The 20,910-nt window shown below is 41.3% G+C and overlaps 1 protein-coding gene across 1 annotated transcript in view; it reads left to right on the top strand.

The window, feature by feature from the left end:
- Positions 1–20,527, top strand: part of LOC134311965 (desmoglein-2-like protein) — a 43,190-nt gene extending 22,663 nt beyond the window's left edge. Inside the window, exons 10-14 of the mRNA XM_062993617.1 lie at positions 1,484–1,705; positions 6,920–7,147; positions 9,270–9,397; positions 11,571–11,846; positions 19,730–20,527. Of these exons, the coding sequence (XP_062849687.1) occupies positions 1,484–1,705; positions 6,920–7,147; positions 9,270–9,397; positions 11,571–11,846; positions 19,730–20,527 (1,652 nt within the window). The remainder of the gene's footprint in view (positions 1–1,483; positions 1,706–6,919; positions 7,148–9,269; positions 9,398–11,570; positions 11,847–19,729) is intronic.
- The last annotated feature ends 383 nt before the right edge of the window (positions 20,528–20,910 follow it).

The raw sequence follows: 20,910 nt of genomic DNA, 5'->3' as shown, positions 1-20,910 counted from the left end.
GAGTGTAAAACATGACGTTAAAATCCTAATAAACAAACAAACATTGACATTCTGTTGATTACAGGTATTGGCGCCCTTGGCTAAAAATGTAAACAGGTAGCCAAAAGAACAGTTATACCCACCTTGTAATAAAAAACGAAAGGAAAAAAGGAATGGATAGCAATCACTCGAGGCACAATTGGATATGTGGCTATAGAGCTTCAAGAATGAGCTCTATAGCATGAGATAATCGACAAGCAATAAAGTGCAGCGACTCAATGCTCGAAAAGGCAAGTGAATGAACTGACTCAGTTCATGTAGCATTGAAAGCAAAATTGACTACAAGAGGCAAAAGCCTCAGTGCCACTCTTAGACACTGTTTTAAAGCGCTATTACAATATTTAGGCTTTAGATTAACCTATTTCACCTTTTTGTAAACCTTGTTACTCACTTTTACATGGGTTGTCAAAAATTGTGGACTATATTGAGACTATATAAAATCAAAAATTACACAGATGATGAAAATGGGTGACTAGCAACAATTAACACATGATGCATGAAATGGGCCACCATGGTAAAGCAGCAAAAAGTACTTCCTCGGACTATTGCAAGTTGTAAATATAAATGAAGTTCTAACCAAATCGTATTTAACATAAAAATAATGACATATTTGCTATTACAATTTTACTTTAATATCAAAACACAATGTACATACTTTTTACCAGAATCGTTCAACTATCCCAGATTGCATACTTGTGTAACAGGAGATCGGTGGGTTGGGCACAACTACATGATCATGCCCATCTGCACTGTCATTTACAGTTGGCAGATGAGGCATGACGGTGCAGATGATTGTTGGTTCCTTTTATCTGACAGTCACAGGAGCCTCATTGAGCATTAATTTGCTCCAAGTGGAAGTATTACTATTTATCCTGGTTTCTCCCTCACTGAGTTACCAGCTCCTCTTTCTTTCTCTCGAAACCATTATACCACACTTTTCTGCTGGTGCAGATGCCAACACTCTTTTATCTTTTTCTGATAATGCCATGTTTAGACCCACAATGTCAAAAATTGGGGGTGCGGTGGGGTGCCGCTTGTGCATTGTCATCCCTTGCATGTTCTGGGTTTCCTTTGTTTGTACTCTTTTTCGAGAACTTTAATTCCTGTGCTGTATCTTTCTTATCCACTTTCTCTGTTGCAGGCTGCAGATGTTTTCTTGATTTTCATGTGTTACTTTCTTTGTTTCCATTAATTTTTACATGACCTCTTCTGTTTGTGGATTTGTAGCCACTGTATAGTTCTACCTTGTACATTGTGTTCATTTTCAATTCTTACAGGTGCTGGGCTACACATGGTGCCATGGCACAACCCGTCCCATTACAACTTGTTGACATATCTTAACAAGTCTTATTTGTTCAGCATTAGTTTTAATTAGCCAAAAAAAATGCTTACACACCCTGTACTAATATAATGTCTTTTTCGTATGTCCCACTCGATTCTGTAGGTTCTCCAGCCAAAACTGCGACCGGCACTGTTGCAATTCAAGTGGAGGATCATAACGACCACTGTCCCGTCCTGACCAGCCCAAGCCAAACTATATGCGATGGCGACAATGTGGTGTACGTGACGGCTAAAGATTTGGATCATTTCCCTAATGCAGAACCTTTTACATTTGAAGTGCTCAGCACAAACACCAAGCAGAAGTGGAACATTGAGCAAATCAATGGTAACATTAATGTTTAGTACACTGTATTATTATTACTTTGGAATGTGTAACAATCTATGGGTGTGTTCGAAAACCTAGGGAGCTGCCTTGCTGTCTTACTGTCTACACAGGCAGCTGCCTTAGTAGAGAGGATTCTAATAAGTCAATGGCAGTGATGGCATAGTTACCTTGAAAAAGTAATCTGATTACTGATTACTGATTACTCCTTTAAAAAGTAATTTAGTTACTTTATGGATTACTTGATTTTAAAAGTAACTAAGTTAGATTACAAGTTACTTTATTAGTTATATAATGCGGAATATTTCAAAGATATTCCTTTGCAATACTTTATCATTTGGCTGCCAACTTGTGTGTACTGATGAGACTCAATTGAATCCCAGAACATGCTAGTGTGAATGCATGGAAAACAAATTGTAATTTTCTTTCAAGAATATGATACAGACTGACCAACACTATTACGCTAAATCAGCATTGAAAATTGACTTTACTTTTAATAGCCTTCTACAATGCTGGAGCTTCTTAAAACGGAAGATTTTCTTTTAAATAGAAGTGTTATTTACCTGCTATTAAATTGTTTTCCAACAAAATCTGCCCAATTTGGCGGATAATCGCCCAATCTGGCAACACTGGAATGCGCAGAGCCAGCTGGCGCTTTTACTCGTATCGCGCCACGAATACTACTAAATAGTACTACTGTACTTCTGTAATGGTGTTGGTGGTTGACATTTATGTTGAGTGTGTTACTGCACTGTTTTGGTGAAGAACTACTCATCTGAGGTGCGCTGCTCCTGCCTGCAGAAATGCTTCCGCAAAAAAATTGCCGGCAAAGCGGTGGTGGGGGGGTCAGGGGGTGGCCGAAGATTACTTTATGGTGGCCATGGCAACCACTGGCCACCCCCTGGCTCCGCCCCTGCCAAGAAGAAAGCAAAAATATCTTTTCACTAAGGAAAATGACAAAAATAGTAACGCACAGTAACTTGGATAAGTAACTTTAATCTGATTACTGGATTGGAAATGGTAACGCGTTAGATTACTCGTTACTGAAAAATGTGGTCAGATTAGAGTTACAGACCATCAGTGGTCAATGACTTATAAGGCAGGTTATTCGAACGCGCTACTTAGATAGCGCTTCCATCGGGTTTCGCGTTTAGCATTTAGCATCTTGCCATTAAAACCAATGAACTGAGGTAGCACAGCACGCTAACCTCAATATAACATCTCCCTTCAGGTACCGATAACGCTTACATTTCCTGACAAGCTCGAACTTCCAAATAAAAACACTCGGTACAAGTTTTTACAAGTTAAAAATCAGTAATATTTTATTTACGTTTGAAAATAACTCAATTTGTTTCTCCGCCCCGTCAGCCATGTTTATTTTTCTGTGAGAGAAGAGCACCCGACCCGCAATGAATTCTGGGATTGCCTTGATCACTAAGGCAGCGTTGGATGCTCACTCGTTCTTGAGCCAAAATAACATTGAAACATTAAAATGCCTCAGTAGTGAGGATATTAAGGCATCTAAGATTTCGAACAGCCTCCTTCTCGGGAGCGCGCATAGGATGACGTAAATTGCTGCCTATGTAGAGAGCGCACTAGCTTTTCGAACACAACCTATATGATCCTACACTGATAGTGGGGCTGTCATATAATCTGGTCCTTTAGGACTGGAGCCCACAAACCCTGATAAACTCTCTGTCTCTTTTTAAAATTGCCACTGTTGGTATATACAGTGAGGAAAATAAGTATTTGATCCCCTGCTGATTTTGTAAGTTTACCCCCTTACAATGACTTGAACAGTCTATAATTTTTATGGAAGGTTTATTTTAACAGAGAGAGACAGAATATTAACAAAAAATCCAGAAAAAAAACATTAAATAAAAGTTATAAATTAATTTGTATTTAATTAAGGGAAATAAGTATTTGATCCCCTACCAACCAGCAAGAATTCTGACCCCCACAGACCGGTTATGTGCCCATGAGGAACACAAATTAGTCCTGTCCCTGTATAAAAGACTCCTGTCACAGAATCAGTTTCTTCCGTTCAAATCTCTCGACCACCATGGGCAAGACCAAAGAGCTATCAAAGGACATCAGGGACAAGATTGTAGACCTGCACAAGGCTGGAATGGGCTACAAGACCATCAGCAAGAAGCTTGGTGAGAAAGAGACCACTGTTGGTGCGATCATTCGAAAATGGAAGAAATACAAGATCACAGTCAATCACCCTCACTCTGGAGCTCCATGCAAGATCTCACCTGGTGGGGTAAGAATGATTCTGAGAAAGGTGAGGTCAGTCCAGAATTACACGGGAGGAGCTTGTCAATGATCTCAAGGGAGCTGGGAGCAGAGAAATGCTGGATATGACCCCAAGAACACCATCCACACTGGGCATTTCTCTGCCTCCAAACACGGCGAGTGGAGTTGATGCCAAAGAGCTCAATTTTGGTCTCATCTGACCATATCACATTCTCCCAAGCTTTCTCTGAATCATTCAGGTGTTCATTGGCAAACTTCAGACGGGCCTGTACATGAGCCTTCTTGAGCAAAGGGACTTTGCGGGCACTGCAGGATCTCAGTCCATTACGGCGAAGTGTGTTACTAATGGTTTTCTTGGTGACTGTGCTCCCAGCTCCCTTGAGATCATTGACAAGCTCCTCCCGTGTAATTCTGGACTGACCTCACCTTTCTCAGAATCATTCTTACCCCACCAGGTGAGATCTTGCATGGAGCTCCAGAGTGAGGGCGATTGACTGTGATCTTGTATTTCTTCCATTTTCGAATGATCGCACCAACAGTGATCTCTTTCTCACCAAGCGTCTTGCTGATAGTCTTGTAGCCCATTCCAGCCTTGTGCAGGTCTACAATCTTTTCCCTGACGCCCTTTGATAGCTCTTTGGTCTTGCTAATGGTGGTCGAGAGATTTGAATGGAAGAAACTGATTCTGTGACAGGAGTCTTTTATACAGGGACAGGACTAATTTGTGTGCCTTTTGTGCACATAACCGGTCTGTGGGGGTCAGAATTCTTGCTGGTTGGTAGGGGATCAAATACTTATTTCCCTTAATTAAATACAAATTAATTTATAACTTTTATTTAATGTTTTTTTTCTGGATTTTTTTTGATATTCTGTCTCTCTCTGTTAAAATAAACCTTCCATAAAAATTATAGACTGTTCAAGTCTTTGTAAGGGGGTAAACTTACAAAATCAGCAGGGGATCAAATACTTATTTTCCCCACTGTAATCTGTATTTTAAGAAATCTCACTTTCTGTGTTACAATGAGTTTATAGTCCTTACAGTCAATGAATTATGGGCTCCCCTGGTAAAAAAAATAGATACTCACTCAGGTGGCGCAGCGTTAAAACACACTAGGGCACCAGAGCTGACATTTCGAGCTTGTCAGTTCGAAACTCAGCTCTGCCATCCGGCTGGGCTGGGTGGCTACATGAACAACGATTGGTTTGTTGTTCATACAGGGTGGGAGGCCGGATAGGGACCTAATAACTGATGTAATTACGACCTCTACTGCCTGGTTGATGGCGCCTGCACCGAGTCGAGGGATAATGTGATCAGGGCGTGGCTGTCCGCACACAAAGCTGATACACATATGAACTCGCCTCGTGCAGGTGAAAAGATGCAGTCGGCTACTGCACACGTGTCGGAGGGGGCGTGTATTAGTCTTGCTCACCTCAATCAGCAGTGGAGATCAATATCAGTAGAAAGGAAGCATAATGCAATCGGGTAATTGGATACAACTAGATTGGGAGGAAAATTAGGGGGAAAAAATACAAAGACAGAACAATGTAATTGGACGGTTGGTATCCACCGCTTCTGTGGCAAACATGAAGTGTGGAGTGACATCCTGTTGTCAAAAAAGACTACAAATACCAGTAGCTACTTTGCTTGTTAGATAAGATTCACAACACCAGGGCTCAGCTCTATATTATTGTGCTTGTGGATTGACTGAGTCGGTATGGTAGAGGATCAGAGATTACCACCTTAATAAATATATTAAAATTGTAATTGGTTTAAAAGTTATCACATTCTGTGTATAAACAAGTCATAACAAATCATTCCCAAGATCGTGATGAGTGTCTTCGACTTGCAGCCAGAGATAAGCTTCAGCCCCACTGTCCCAGTCACCTTGCTGTATAGACTGATGGAATCAGTATTAGATTAGTATGGGACAAGTAAGGGATCATTATGTGATTAGTATGGGATACGTGAGGGATCATTATGAGATTTGTATTAAATTAGTATGGGATAAGTGAGGGATCATTATGGGATCAGTATCAAATTAGTATAGAATAAGTGAAGGAGTGTTACGCTTCCACGCCCATCTTTGCACCTGGGTCCTGGACAGTCTCTAAGTTAAAGGAAAGGTTGACTGGAAGGCATGTAGGGAGCGAAGGCTGGTCAGCGTGGTTCGATCCAACAGACGAGCTACTGTAGCTCAAACTGCTGTAGAAGTTAATGCTGGTTCTGATAGAAAGGTGTCAGAATACACAGAGCATCACAGTTTGTTGCGTATGGGGCTGCACAGTTACAGACCAGTCAGGGTGCTTATGCTGACCCCTGTCCACCATCGAAGGTGTCAACAATGGGCACGTGAGCATCAGAACTTGACCACGGAGCAATGGAAGAAGGTGGATACATCATGTGGATGGCCATGTGTGTGTGTGTGTGTGTGATGCTTTGGACAATGTTCTGCTGGGAAACCTTGGGTCCTGCCATCCATGTGAATGTTACTTTGACACGTACCACCTACCTAAGCATTGTTACAGACCATGTTCATCCTTTCATGGAAACGGTATTCCCTGATGGCTGTCAATCCTATCGAGCATCTGTGGGATGTGCCGGACAAACAATTCCGATCCATGGACGTCCCACCTCACAACATACAGGAGTTAAAGGATCTGCTGCTGACATCTTGGTCAGATACCACAGCACACCTTCAGGGGTCTAGTGGAGTCCATGCCTCGATGGGTCAGGGCTGTTTTGGCAGCACATGGGGGACCAACACAATATTAGGAAGGTGATCATAATGTTAATGTTATACCTGAAATGGCAAGTAAAGCTTCTTGCAGCCAGATTTATGTTCCAGAGACTGATGTTCCACAGTGATGAGCTGAATGTTTGAATATCCTACAGCTTTTAATTTATATTAAAGTGCAGTTTGTGAAACTCATGACTGATTCATGTATCGTTCTGTCCAGAAACGACAGTGATTCTGCGCAGCCCGGATGTCCCGTGGCCTGGACCTTACACAGTGGGTCTAGTAGTGGAGGACCAGCAAGGAAAGTCCTGCGCTCAGAACCTGCAGGTTGTTGTGTGTACCTGCACCAAGGAGCGGCTGTGCAACCCCCAGAGGCTGGTCAACAAAGGCTCTGTATTTGGAGGAATTGGAATATTAGCCATGCTGCTGGGATTGTTGCTTCTCCTATGTGAGTGTCTGCTTGATGTTTTGTATATCACTTAAGACCCAGCTGATCAACTGATTGGCTATGTTGGATGGTCAGTATTAGGGTTTCACTGTCAATTGTGCCAAATCAATGCGGATCATGATCCGCCGAGAGCCGACCCCGCAACCGAAAGGGACAAAGGCCGAGGAAGAAGACTGTTATATGTGAAACGTTTATGTGAAAACTGCATTTTAAAAGATATCATGATTGCAAAAACAGGGATTTGAGCAAAGCTGCATGATGCTTTTAGTCATAGTTTCTTTAAAATTCAACCTGTTTTATCTGTTTAAAAGTGGAGTGAGAGAAAAAGGTGACACTTATTCTTCAGACCGTTTCGCATGCAAATACAATTATTTTCTAACTTTATTATTCACCAACATTTTATCCAAGACTGTGATGCCAAGTTCACACTACACGATTGTCTAAGTCGTCAGGTCGCTGTACAGTTCACACTACACGACTGGATCTCTTGTAATCGGGAGTCTTTCAAGTCGGTGTGGCTTTCACACTACACGACTGATCGGCGATAGGGGGTTTCACACTACACCATCTATCACCAACTGGAATCGCAGGCGAGCTTCTCTGGTCTCCCAAAATACATTTTGTCACGAAAACAAACGTGAGAAGTGATGGAAGGTTTAATGATACCACGTCCAAAAATGCATGTCAGCAAGTAGCGAGCGATCAAAATTTGTGCGCTGATGTGCAGCGTAAAATCAAGTAGGAAAAATAAATGAATCTGAGTGGATTTGGCTACATGACCAGCAGGGATTGTTCTATAGTGAAATGGAGGTTAATAAATATTTTTTGCAATGCAGCGTGGGTGTTTTGTAGAGAACAATCAGGTCAGAAATACTGTAAAACTTGTGTGTGCCGATGTATTCTGATATAAACTATATTATGCCCCTGTCCCACCTGTTTAAACTCCTTCCAGCATTTCCCCTCACACCGTATCTTGCGTTCTCATTGGCTGTTTGACAGCACACTCATTGCCAGTCGGGCAACTCAGATCCAGATATTTGACAAGCTAAGATATATTTCTCAACAAATCTGCTTGGCGAGCCACTCAAATCGAGTTGTTAAAAAGTTCTCACACAGCGATTGAGAGACGAGTTTTAAATGCCGAGCCAACGCCAAGTTGCTCCCGAACCGGCAAATCTAGCCACTGAGCGAAAATCAGGGCAAAATCATGTAGTGTGAACTAGGCATTAGTATGTGTTGCTTTCCTGCACATTTCTAACCTGAAACCTCAGATATTACAGACATGATACACGCTTAATAATAATCTAGATTAAACTTAGTTTTGTAACTGTAATTAGATAAAGCCGGTTTGGTAAACACAATTTCTAGCACATTGCTTAAAATGCACAAATATTATTTTTTAAATCATATTATTAATACTTATTAAAATGTTGTTTTAATACCGGCCATATGTATTATTAATATTGTTGTTGTTATTGCTAATATTATAATAATTATTGCTATTATTATAATTCTAACTTTTATTTTTATTATTAGTATATTAGTATAGTATATTATATAGTATAATAAATTACCCACGGACTGGTACCCGGTGGTTGGGGACCTCTGGTTTAGTTCTCACCTCCACCTACAATCCAGTTTGGTTCTTCCCATGTCCGAGTGGGTTTACTTCAGATATTCGGGTTTGTTCCAGCCTCCCAACAAGTCGGTACATGTGAAATATTATCCCTGGGTGAGAATTGGTGAGTGTGTAATGCAATTTACTGGCACCCTGACAGGGTTGAATTCATGCTCTATTAATACTGTAAAACCCAGGCAGATCCCAGACAAGCAGCTGTGATCAAATCAGAACTCTGTATACCCAAAATTATATAAAAAACTGATCATTATCATGAGCATGTCATCTGATTAAAAAGGTTTGGCTTCTGAGGGATTTTGTGCCCATGCAGTCAAAAGTAGGCTTGGCCTGGCTCACAATTTACATTTTAACTCACCCCAGAGGTGTTCAGTGAGGTAAAATCAGGACGAGAAATGCACAAAGCGTGCAGTAGCATGTAGCTATTACAATTTCACATCACTGTGCGTGTACTTCAGGCAGTAAAAGTGTTTTATGTGTTCTCAGTGATTCCTCTGCTGCTGCTGTTCTGTACATGTGGAGGAGCTGCAGGAGTCGATGCTTTCAAGGCTTTTCCCTTCGACCATAAACAGCAGCTCATAACCTACCACACTGAAGGCCAAGGAGAGGATAAGGTAGTGTGTGGAGCATGGCATTGAATATTTGTTTTATTTATTTGCATTTTTTCTCCAATTTTCCTCCTAATCTAGCCGTATCCAATTACTCGATTGCATTTCGCTTTCTCTGTTCTGATGCTGACCTCCACTCTGACCGAGAAGAGCCGTGACTAACACACGGCTCCTCCGACACGTGTGCAGTAGCCGACTGCATCTTTATATATATACGTATATACAGTATATACTGTATATATTAGGGTTGGGCGGTATGACGGTATTACGGTATACCGCGGTATTTAAAAATGGTGACGGTATTCAAAAATGGTGACGGTATTTTTTAAATGCTGCTTCAGGTTTACCTTGAAAACTGAGACTTTAGGACATGCGCGCATCCACAGTGAGGGAGGGGTGGGAGGGGTAGGCGGTTGGAGCTCGCTGATTGGCTGTGGGGTGATAACACAGAGAGACGAGTGAAGAGCCACACTGGCTAGCGTTAGCTGTGAGCTAACAAGCAGAAACTGAAAAACGGCTCGTCTTTTAATTTTTCAAAATCAACATTTTTTATCAGTTCAAGCGGAAATGAACACGAGCGCGTGCATGCGCGGACATGTACTTATTTACTAAATATATTTTCAGTGTAAATCAAGCACAAGTGTTGAGAAAAAGGAGCAAACAGTAATAATAACGTTACGCCCAATCCGCTGTTCTGATTCTTGTCTGCCATAGATTTTCCTGCCTATGTAAGAACTATTTTTTCCTAAATAAAAGCGCTATATTAAGAAAAAAGAATGTCTCACCTGTCGTGTAATGTGAATTATAAAATATATAGTCTGGCCCTTTAAGAATGTTAAGTGCACTATAGGGCGTAGGGAGCGAGTGTGTAGGCAAGAGATCGGATTTGTACCGTTTCCGTGCTCGTGTTTTGCACTGAGCTTGTGTGAAATTTAAAGTAGCGTTCTCGTTAACCACTCAAATGTTTGGACTTTGAATTATTTTAACATTATTTTACATCCCCGTCATCGCAACATTAACATTTACATTCATATTTTTTGTTACGGTATAGAACTTAATTCTGGATTACAGGCATAACTAATCGTACACGTTCATACACTTTTAAGAAACAGCTGTAACTATAAACTAAGCTTAACTTTTGAAATATACTGAAGTGTGTAGCTGCTATTATTCTGTTTTGTGTGGGCAGAGAGAGATTACAATGCCAAAATGTTGTGTTAATGTTTGTGTTAAAGTGTAATTGATACACATGCATTTATACTTATGCGTATTTATTATAGATCAGACAAGATAAGCAATGTTTGACGTTCATATTGTTAAATCTTTTTATAATAAAACATTGAAATATTGTAATTACACTCAAGTGTGTACACTGTAAAGTTTGTCCACGTGCAGTAATACCGTATACCGCAGTATTTCCTGAAGACGGTATGAAAATCGGCAATACCGCCCAACCCTAATATATATATTGTATCGAGTCTCAGCCGGCAGGCAGAGCTGAGACTCGATACAATGTATTCGAGATACCCCCCCTCCCACCGTGTTTAACCGCTGCGTCACTTAAGTGACCAGCATTAATTATTATTATTTTTTTTTTTTTTTTTTTTTTTGCATTTTCTCTTCTTTCTCCCCCTTTAGCGCATCCACTTTTTGCCCAATTGCATCATGCTTCCTCTCTGCCTCTGCCGATCTCTGACCTGACCGAAGAAATCGAAGCTAACCCACATCCCCTCCGAAACGTGAGCAGCAGCCGCCTGCATTTTATCACTCACACATTGATGTGCCACCTAGTGTTGCGTGCGGAGAGACACACTCTAAGAGCACTCCTTCCTCATCTCTGTGTAGGCACCTCTAATCAGCCAGCAGAGGTCGTAACTGCACCATTCTGACAGAGAGAGACCAACTTCCGGCCTTTAGTCCCGCCCATCTGAACAACAGGCCAATCGTTGTTCATATAGCCGCCCAGCCTCGACCGGTAAGGCAGAGCTGAGATTCGATACAATGTATTTGAAATCCAGCTCCGGTTGCAGGGTGTGTTTTTACTGCTGCGCCACCTGAGCGGCTTTAATTTTTAAATTAGATAACTGTTGTTGACAGAACACCTTAAGATTACATTTACAGTCTGCAGGTGTGTTTTAGTCCAGTTCCCGGACCTAACTGTGTTTCTGTGTCTGTGCAGTCATTAGGAGAGCTGCGGTTTGCTGAACATAAAGACCTTAAGGGCGGCAAAAAACGGGACAGTGCGTGGGAATCTCGAAGAGAGGTCATAAAAAAGTTGGAATGGGAAACTCAAGAGTACCAGAAAAAAGAATACCGTCGCCTTAAGAGAATGTATGACATCAAATACGTTCATGGTGAGCACGGCAGCACTTTAATCAGGGGACATTCTGAATTCTGGAATCAAAATGACTGGCTTGCGTTGTCTGAGGCCTTCCTAAGAAGCTACTACTCAAAGGTTGGTAAATTTTTTACATCTGTACACAGAACACATGCAGAATACAAAATTATACCATGTCATACTGTACATTAATAGCACACTATATGGACAAAAGTATTGGGACACACCTTTCAATTATTATGTTTATGTATTTCAGCCATGACTGCTAACATGTTTAATGAATTAGTTATATAAAGGAAATTACTTGCTTCCAATCCATCTGCAGCAGCAGTTTAAGGAAGGCCCTTTCCTGGTCCAACATGACTGCACTCCTGTGCTTTAAGCAACCTCTAAAAAGACATAAAGATAGGCTAAGTTTAAGGAAACTCCAGTGTCCTGCACCCCTGAACAGTTCTGGAATTAACTGGAACATCAACTGAGGCTTTCTTGACCAGCATCAGTGCCCATCCATACGTATGCTAATTTGCCTGAATGGGCTTAAATTTCCACAGACTAACTTGAAAATCTTGTGAGTTATACTTGTTATAGCTAAAAAGTTCAAATGGAGGTCCCTATTTCAATACCATTTGTTTATTTAATGGGATGTCCAGCAAGCTCATGGTCAGGTGTTGGTGTCAGGTGTAAAGGCTGCAGAGTTGCACTAAAAAACCAACAGATCTGCAGTTGAAAGCAGATCATTTCCTTTAAAAAACGGATTTTTTGCACCTGTTAATATGAGGGATCTTCAAAAATCTCCGCACTTTTATATCTTGGTGTCACGAGGGGGCTAACGGCCGAGACACGGCGGGGCGGACACATACACAGAGATGTAAAATAGAACAAAGGTTTTATTACTAACACAAGCTAAACTCATGAACTAGTAACATAGCTAATAACGAGAGCGAAACACAAGAACTAGTAACATAGCTAGTAACGAGAGCTAAACACAAGGGCTAGTAACATAGCTTGTAACGAGAGCTAAACACAAGGGCTAGTAACATAGCTAATAACGAGAGCGAAACACAAGAACTAGTAACATAGCTAGTAACGAGAGCTAAACACAAGGGCTAGTAACATAGCTTGTAACGAGAGCTAAACACAAGGGCTAGTAACATAGCTTGTAACGAGAGCTAAACACAAGGGCTAGTAACATAGCTAAAACAAGACCTAGAAACATGGCTACACAAGACCTAGAAACAAAAGACCATACCAAACCCCAAACAAAGCACACAAACCAAACTGAAGTCCAACTGAAGTCCAACTGAAGTCCAACTGAAGTCCAACTGAAGTCCAACTGAAGTCCAACTGAAGTCCAACTGAAGTCCAACTGAAGTCCAATAGTTCCCAAACTCTGTACAAAAGTTGCCTCCTTAAATAAGGAGCAGCTGAAGGTGATTAGTCCAGGAGAACCAATGGAAAAGGGGGCATAGGCTGGAGACTCAGGAGAAAGGGGTGTGGCACACTGGAGCACAGTGTGCTCATGGAGAGGGGGGCGTGGCACACAGGAGCTCAGTGTTACACTTGGTTGGAAATGGTGAGGGTGGGAGAAGTAGTAATTGGTTGTGTATGAGAGACTGAGAGAGATGCTTATAATCCGAAAAATTATAAGCATTGCTCTTTTCCCCCTTTTTCTCTTCATTTAGCGTAGTCAAAACCCGACCTCTGCGCTCCTCCACCACTGTGCAGGTGCTCTGGGCAACCAGGATCCTTACACAGCCCCACCCCTCTGTTAAATCCGGTCATTTCCTACCCTAGCAGACTGGAGGCCAATTTTGTCTGCTGTAGGCAATAGTCAATTATGCCTGCTAGAGGGCGCCCAGCCGACCGGTAGCAGAGCTGAGACTCGAATTTGGGAGTTCAGAATCTCGGCGCTGGTGTGTTAGCGACTTATCACGCCCTCCAAACAAAAACATTTTGTTGCTGATAGCATTAAAAACGTTGGTACGACGTGATGTGATTTGTTTTGAAATTTTTTGAAATAGTTTAAAAAGTGCAGAAACCTTTTGAAGAACCCTCGTAAAATAATTGTTGTGACTGAAACACATAGATTTAGAATTAGAAGGGGTGACCAAATACTTTTGTCCATATAGTGTATTTTTATAGCAAAGTGACACAAGTGTGGTACAAGAAAACATACTGTTATCAGATAATTCAGATATCAGACAGATATCAAATATCAGATTGTTTTGTCAGGACTACCTGCTGTATAAAAGGAAATAATGAACTTACACCTCCCTCTTCGACTGGACAGTTGTTTGTTGTTACTCTGTGTCTAATCTCCCTGTTCCTAAAGAATTCCAAAGAATTTGTGTTTGTAGTTTTTTTGATTACAAACAAATTTGGGACAGTATGGACTGAGGTCAGAGCTCTGTCCAAAGCGACTTACAATTATAACTGAATACAGTTTGAGCAATTGACGGTTGAGGACCTTGCTCAGGAGCCCAACAGTGTTGGCGGTGAGGCTTAAAACGGCAGCCTTATGATTACTAGTCCAGCATCTTAACCACTAATCTACCACTGCCCACTGTTTCTTTAAATCCAGCTTTTCTTCATGTTTTCGTAGAGCTTACTTTGTCCACTTAAATTGCTGCTCCTGCAAACTTACAGGAGCAGTCATCAAAAAGATGACTTTCCTAAGAAAGTTAGGAATATAATTGATTTATTACACCTGAAACACATACTGTATATAAATTTAGGAAATTAGAAAGGGTGTCCCAAGGTGCAATAAACCGAGGTCTTTGAACCGAGCTTTTCTTCATGTCTTTATAGAACTTGCTTTTACTTTATAGAACTTACTTTTGTCCATATAATGTAGCTAATGGTTTTGGTACAATAGGTCGCACTAAGCTTTTTATTTTTATTAAGCATTAAGAAAGTCTCACAAAAGATGTGATTTTATCCAAATACAACAGTAACTGTCTGCTACTTTCACTGCCTTCAACTGATATCTAATAACCTCCTACTGTTTAAGATAAACAATGAAAGCTCCAGGCTGTCCAATGTTTATTTCAGCATAAACCACACACACACACACACACACTCTCTTAAAAAATACAACTCAAACGTAGCTTTATTGGCATGACAAAGTATGGACATTCGTATTACCAAAGTTTAGTAACATGTTTAGAAAATACAGTGGTACCTTGAAACTCAACATCAATTGGTTCTGGGATTGAGTTGATGATGAGGTATTACCGAAACTGCTCAAGCCGAGCACTGAACAAAGTGACTATTCATTGTTAATTTGAAATTAAATAAATACATTTTTAAAAAACAAACTGAACACGTTGAGTTTAAGGGAAACGTTAAGTTTAAGGGTACAAATTTCAAAGATCAAAGATTTTGAGTTTAGGGGACGTTGAGTTACAAGGTACCACTGTATTTAAAAAAAAATTAAATAAAAATAAAATAAAAAACAGTAATATTTAATAATAGTAATAGTAATAAATTATATACTATAAACAAAATACACAGTATATAAAAAGCCTGAAAGCTTCTTTAAGTGGTTCAAAAAGATGGAAATCAGATGGAGCTAAATCCAGACTACAAGCTCTCTCTCAGTCTCTTAGACACGACCGATTACTACTCCCCCCGCCCTCACTGTTTCCAACCAAAATATAAAAGTGGGCATACTTTTTGAAGATTCCTCGTTAAATATCTACTGTAGGGCACTGGGTGGCATTATGCTAGGCCACTACCACTGGGATCCAGGGTTTGAATCCCAAGCTGTGCTATCGGCCGGTCAGACAGGTCTGGTGTGGGGGGGGATCTTGGGGGGTTGGGGGTTGCGAGGCCCTGTGATGGATTTATGTCCAGTTTAGGGTGTGTTTCTGCAATGCGCCCAGTGATTTAGGGGAAAACAAATCTCAGACAATGTGAATTTTCTTAATTCTCAGAAACAAAGAAGCTTTAACAGAGTCGACAGGAAAATCCGGGATGGTTGGAAACTCTACTTGAGTACAGCATAGCTGTGTGTGTCTGTGTGTGGGGGGAGCGCTCCTGTGTAAAAGAAAACAATACACCTGTGGAGTGGACTTCAGCAAGCTATTCCATGTGGTGTGGAATTCTCACTATGGCTATAAAATTATTATAATTCTAAAACCATTCTCCAAAACACAACAGTGTTTTAAGTTCACAGGGGCACGGTCATGCTGGAACAGGAAAAGGCCTTCCCTAAACTGTTGCTAAAATTTGAAAGCATATGATTTCCTTTAAATAATTTTTATTATACCTGGTAGCAGTTATTGTGGCTGAAATAATTAGCAAGGTCGCCTCAATGCTTTTGTCTAGAAAGTCTTTTGTCTTGTTGATTTTCGTAAATCAGGCAAATGATATAAAACAGACTATAAAACACCTTTAAATAAAAATATTCCAAGCTGTGAAAAAGTATTTCCCCTCTACACAGAGTGAGGAGGATGGTTAAGAGGCAAAACATTTTCTGATCACTGAGATTTGCAAAAAATTAAAACCTTTTGGGGTCACCAAGCTTGTACATCTACACACCAACAAACTATTTAAAAGGTGTGCCAGAAAAAGGACCTCAAACCTAAGTGATATACAGAAGCACGAATCCAAACATGTTTTAGGTAATGCACAAAAAGGGTGGATATAAAACCTTGAACCACCTGCTTTTATCTTCTTTTAATTAATGTTTCCAGAAAGATTAGTGAACCTTTTACCAGCTTGTAAAGCAAGATTCTTTGTTTGGTTAATGAAGCTGTTTTCGTGTCAACTGACTAGATGAACTAGTTTCGTTTGAATAAAAGTGTCAAACCTTCTGTCAAGCATTGTATAACGAGAAATCAACACATAGCACAGCATTACGTATGTACTATATATGGACAAAAGTGTTGTGACACCACGTTTAATTTTTGAATTCTTGTCTTTCAGCAACAGCAATTGCTAACAAGTATAATTATACTGTATAAAGAAAATGATATGCTTCTGACATTAATGAAGGCTCTTTCCTGTTCCAGCATGATTGTACTCCTGTGCACAAAACAAGCTCTATAAAGACATGAAGTAAATCTCAGTTTAAAAAAACTCGTTGCCACCGGTCGGCTGGGCGCCATCTAGCGGGCATAATTGGCAGTGCCTGCAGCAGACACGTTTCTGCTAGGGCGGGGTGACCGGACTATGTGGGTGGGGTCTTCAAACGCTGTGTAAGGACCCTGATTAAGCAGATAATGAGGCGCCTGTGCAGAATGCATGGGTAAAAAAGGGTTCCGCTAAGGACCGCGCACGGGTCGGAGGAGGCGTAAGCAGCAATATACCCACCCCGACTGCAATCAGGGATCCACAGCAGTGGAAGATAAATTGACTTTGCTGAATTGGGAAAAAATGTTTAAATAAAATAGAAAAAAAAGAAACTCCAGTGTCCTGCACAGAGCCCAGACCTCAGCACCACTGAACAGCTCTGGAATGAACCGGAACATCAATTAAAACTTTCTCAACCAACATCAGTGCCCAGCCAAACAAATGCTGCGATCTTTTGTCTAAATGGGCACAATGAAGTGCCCATTCAGTTCATAATGGAGTGCTTTGAGAAACTGGCTCTACATCACATCAGAGCCAGTCTCCCACCTGCTCTTGATCCACACCAGTTTGCCTACAAAGCTAATAGTTCTGCTTTCAACACAGTCATACCAAGCAGACTGGTGATGAAACTCAAGCCACCTGCCTTTGGATTAAGGACTTTCTGACAAACCGCACCCAGTCTGTTAGATTAGGCCGCCTTTATTCCTCCAGCATCACACTTAGCACTGGTGCTCCTCAGGGATGCGTGCTAAGCCCACTTCTCTATGCTCTGTACACTTACGACTGTGCCCCCACCCACTCCAGCAACACCATCATCAAGTTTAAAGATGACACAACTGTAGTTGAACTTATATGGGGAGGAGACAAAACCGCATACAGGGGTGAAGTTCAAGGACTGTCTGAGTGGTGTTTACAGAACAATCTCACCCTGAACTCATCAAAAACAAAAGAACTAATAACTGACTTGAGGAAAAAGCGTGCAGACTCTGCACCTCTCATCATCGATGGAGACTGCGTGGAAATTGTCCCTTCCTTCAGATTTCTGGGCACACACATCTCTGAAGACATCTCCTGGACCACCAACACCATGGCAGTAGTGAAGAAGGCACAGCAGAGACTCTACTTCCTGAGAATCCTTAGGTAAAACAACCTTCAGGAGAAGCTGCTGGTGTCCTACTACCTCTCCGCCATCGAGAGTGTGCAGACATACTGCATCTCAACATGGTACAGCAGCTGCTCAGCGGCAGATAAGAGATATCTTCAGAGGGTCATCAACACAGCCCAAAAGATCATCGGCTGCCCACTGTCACTGAGAGATCCATCTCACCATGGACATCATCTGTTCGACCTGCTGCCCTCTGGAAAACACTTCAGGTCTATCACAGCCCAGACAAAGGGACTAAAAAACATTTTCTACCCCAGGGCCATACAGGAACTGAACACTCCCAAACCACACACTAACAACTGACTGACTCTTATAAATCACTGCACAAGTAAAAAACTAAACAAACATTGAACTTTGGACTCTCTTTAAACATGGCCAATGCTTCATTTTTTTCTGACAGTATTTATATCTATTATGGCTGCACTATTGTTTTTTTTTAGAACGTGCAATTTATTCTGTGCAATATCCTAAGCCAATCAGGGCATGTGCAATACCATTACCATACAATGCTGTGTGTTTTATAGTTTAGTCTTTATTCTTTATATTTAAGATTCTTATGGTGTATATAGTATATATATAATTTTTTTGCTTCTATTTTTACTTATTGTATGTGTAAGCACCGTTTGATTGCTACTCAACACTGTGCAATGAGAATAAAGGCATCTTATCTTATCTTATCTTATCAAATCCACACAGACAGGTCAAACTCTTGGCTGTTGTTATAGCCGAAAAGATCACATAGAGGTCACTTTATTCTAATAAAGTTTGTTTTTGAATCAACAAGCTCATCGTCAGGTGTCTTTAAACTCATTTAAATATTTTATCCCAAACCAATAATTCGTTGTTTTTATTTAAAAATGGGTTCAAATTCCTTCTTAACAATCACTTTTATAGCATTTAGCGGACGTTTTTATCCAATGTGATCAACAAGTATGACCAGATACAGTTTAAGCACTTGAGGGTCAAGGGCCTTGCTCAAGAGCCAGATAGTGATGACTAGGCAGTGCTTGGTTTACAGAATTAATGTGTTCTACATCATGACTATATACATGATACTCAATTTTAAATGACCGTTGATTTGCCTGTTATGGTCCGGTATTCAAAAAAAGTCAAGTGGTTCCCTTTAAGATGGCATAATGGCATAAGGACCTACTGTTCTCTCTACATAGACGCATTTTACGCCATCCTACGCTCCTGAGAAGAGGGCATGTCTAAATTCTTAGAAACCTTAAAATGCTCTTACTGAGGTGCCTTAATTCTGAGTGATAATCTGACTGAATAACAGGGGAGCGTCCGATGCTTCCTTAGCAGTGAAGGCAATCCCAGCATTCAGTGCAGCACAACCTTTCTTACAAAAAAAAATACAAACATGCCGCACGAATGCAGAGCAACTAACAGAGTTCTTTTTAAATGTAAATAAATTCTCACTGATTTTTAATTTGTATAAAGGTGCAATTATACAAGTGTTGTTTATTTGTAAATTTGGGCTCATCAGAGACAGTTTAACCGTTTTCGGTACACAGAAGGAGATGTTAGCTGGCGTGCTATCGGGTTGTGCCGCCTCAGCCCTTTGGTTTGAATGGTCTGAGGCTAACTGTGTTAGCTTGACGTAATCGCTAAGTAATCACTAGTAAGATTAATCTGCATTATAAGTCGAAGTCTTATTAGAATCCTCTCTACTGAGGCAGCTGCCCAGGTAGGTAGTAGGCAGCAAGGCAGCTCACTAACAGACCCTCTGATATCCTGTGTTTTATTGCAGAAGGTGGCATACATAAAGCAGCAGCAAGCTGAAGACGACTTATCGATTCAGTACGAGTATGAAGGCCGTAACTCTCCCTCAGGCTCCTTGGAGAACATTTGTGACGACATGCAGGAGGAGGAAAACAGACTGGCCTTCCTCGACGACCTCGGGCCTCAGTTCAAGACACTGGCCAAGCTCTGCTCCGGCTCCAGCTTTGACCATGAAGTCAAATCCACCTCTGAGCTTTCACAAACGGTCTCATCCGGCTACCGAGAGGGGACCGTCTACCCGATGTACATGGTAGAGCCGCAGCCTCAACCCACTCTGCTCCTGGTGACCGAACCAATACTGGGCCCCCAGGAGAGCAACGTGATCATTGACACCAACATGGCAGTCTCAGACCAGAACACCCTTCATAGGCTGGGCCTACTGCATGGACAGACCAACTTACAGGTGGTGCAGGGCGGCTCAGCCTCATTGCAGGACATCTCCGGTGTCTCTCAGGCTCAGGGTGGCATCTCCAGCAGCGTTCGGATTGTCAGGAGCGACCGAGTGCAGAACGTCGAGCCGGTTCAGGTCGTTCACAGCTCCTCACACTCCAGCATCAGCAAGGGTCAGAGCATGCAGACCGGTGAGCAACTCGGAGGCTTCGTCTTCGCTACATTAGGGGACGCATCAGGGATATCTGCCACCCTCACCCTGATGCAGCACGATGTGCCACAGATTACTGTGCCAACTGATGGCACTCACCAAATGGTGCGAGAGGAGATAATTTCTGTGGTTAAGAAAAGCTTCCAGTCCACTTCTGCGACCTAATGTAACCCCAAACTCACATGCTACATGCATACAGCAATTTTCATGAAGTCAACAACAACAAATATTTCTTAAAAGCTACATTTTTGTAATTGGTTAGAAGGGGTTATTGGATGGCAAGAACGGTGCAACGATAACTGACCATCATTGGTCAACTGTTTAATACTAAACATATCAGTGGGTTTCATGTCATGTCAAAAAGGCTTAGAGCGACAGTCATGTAGAACAGCAACATGAACATAAATGGCATGACCAGAGCTAGCGTTCAGTATTTTATACAGACAGAAGCTAGCAGTCTGTTAAAGCTAAATGCACTAATTAAATAGATGTTAAATTTTAAATAAAAATAAAGAAATGTGTTAGTATTATATGATCAGCACTCGCCT

This window comes from Trichomycterus rosablanca, chromosome 4, assembly GCF_030014385.1.
Source record: "Trichomycterus rosablanca isolate fTriRos1 chromosome 4, fTriRos1.hap1, whole genome shotgun sequence".
Taxonomy (NCBI): Eukaryota; Metazoa; Chordata; class Actinopteri; order Siluriformes; family Trichomycteridae; genus Trichomycterus; species Trichomycterus rosablanca.
Note: the sequence above shows the minus strand (reverse complement) of the source record. Positions and strands in the feature narration are given on the sequence as shown.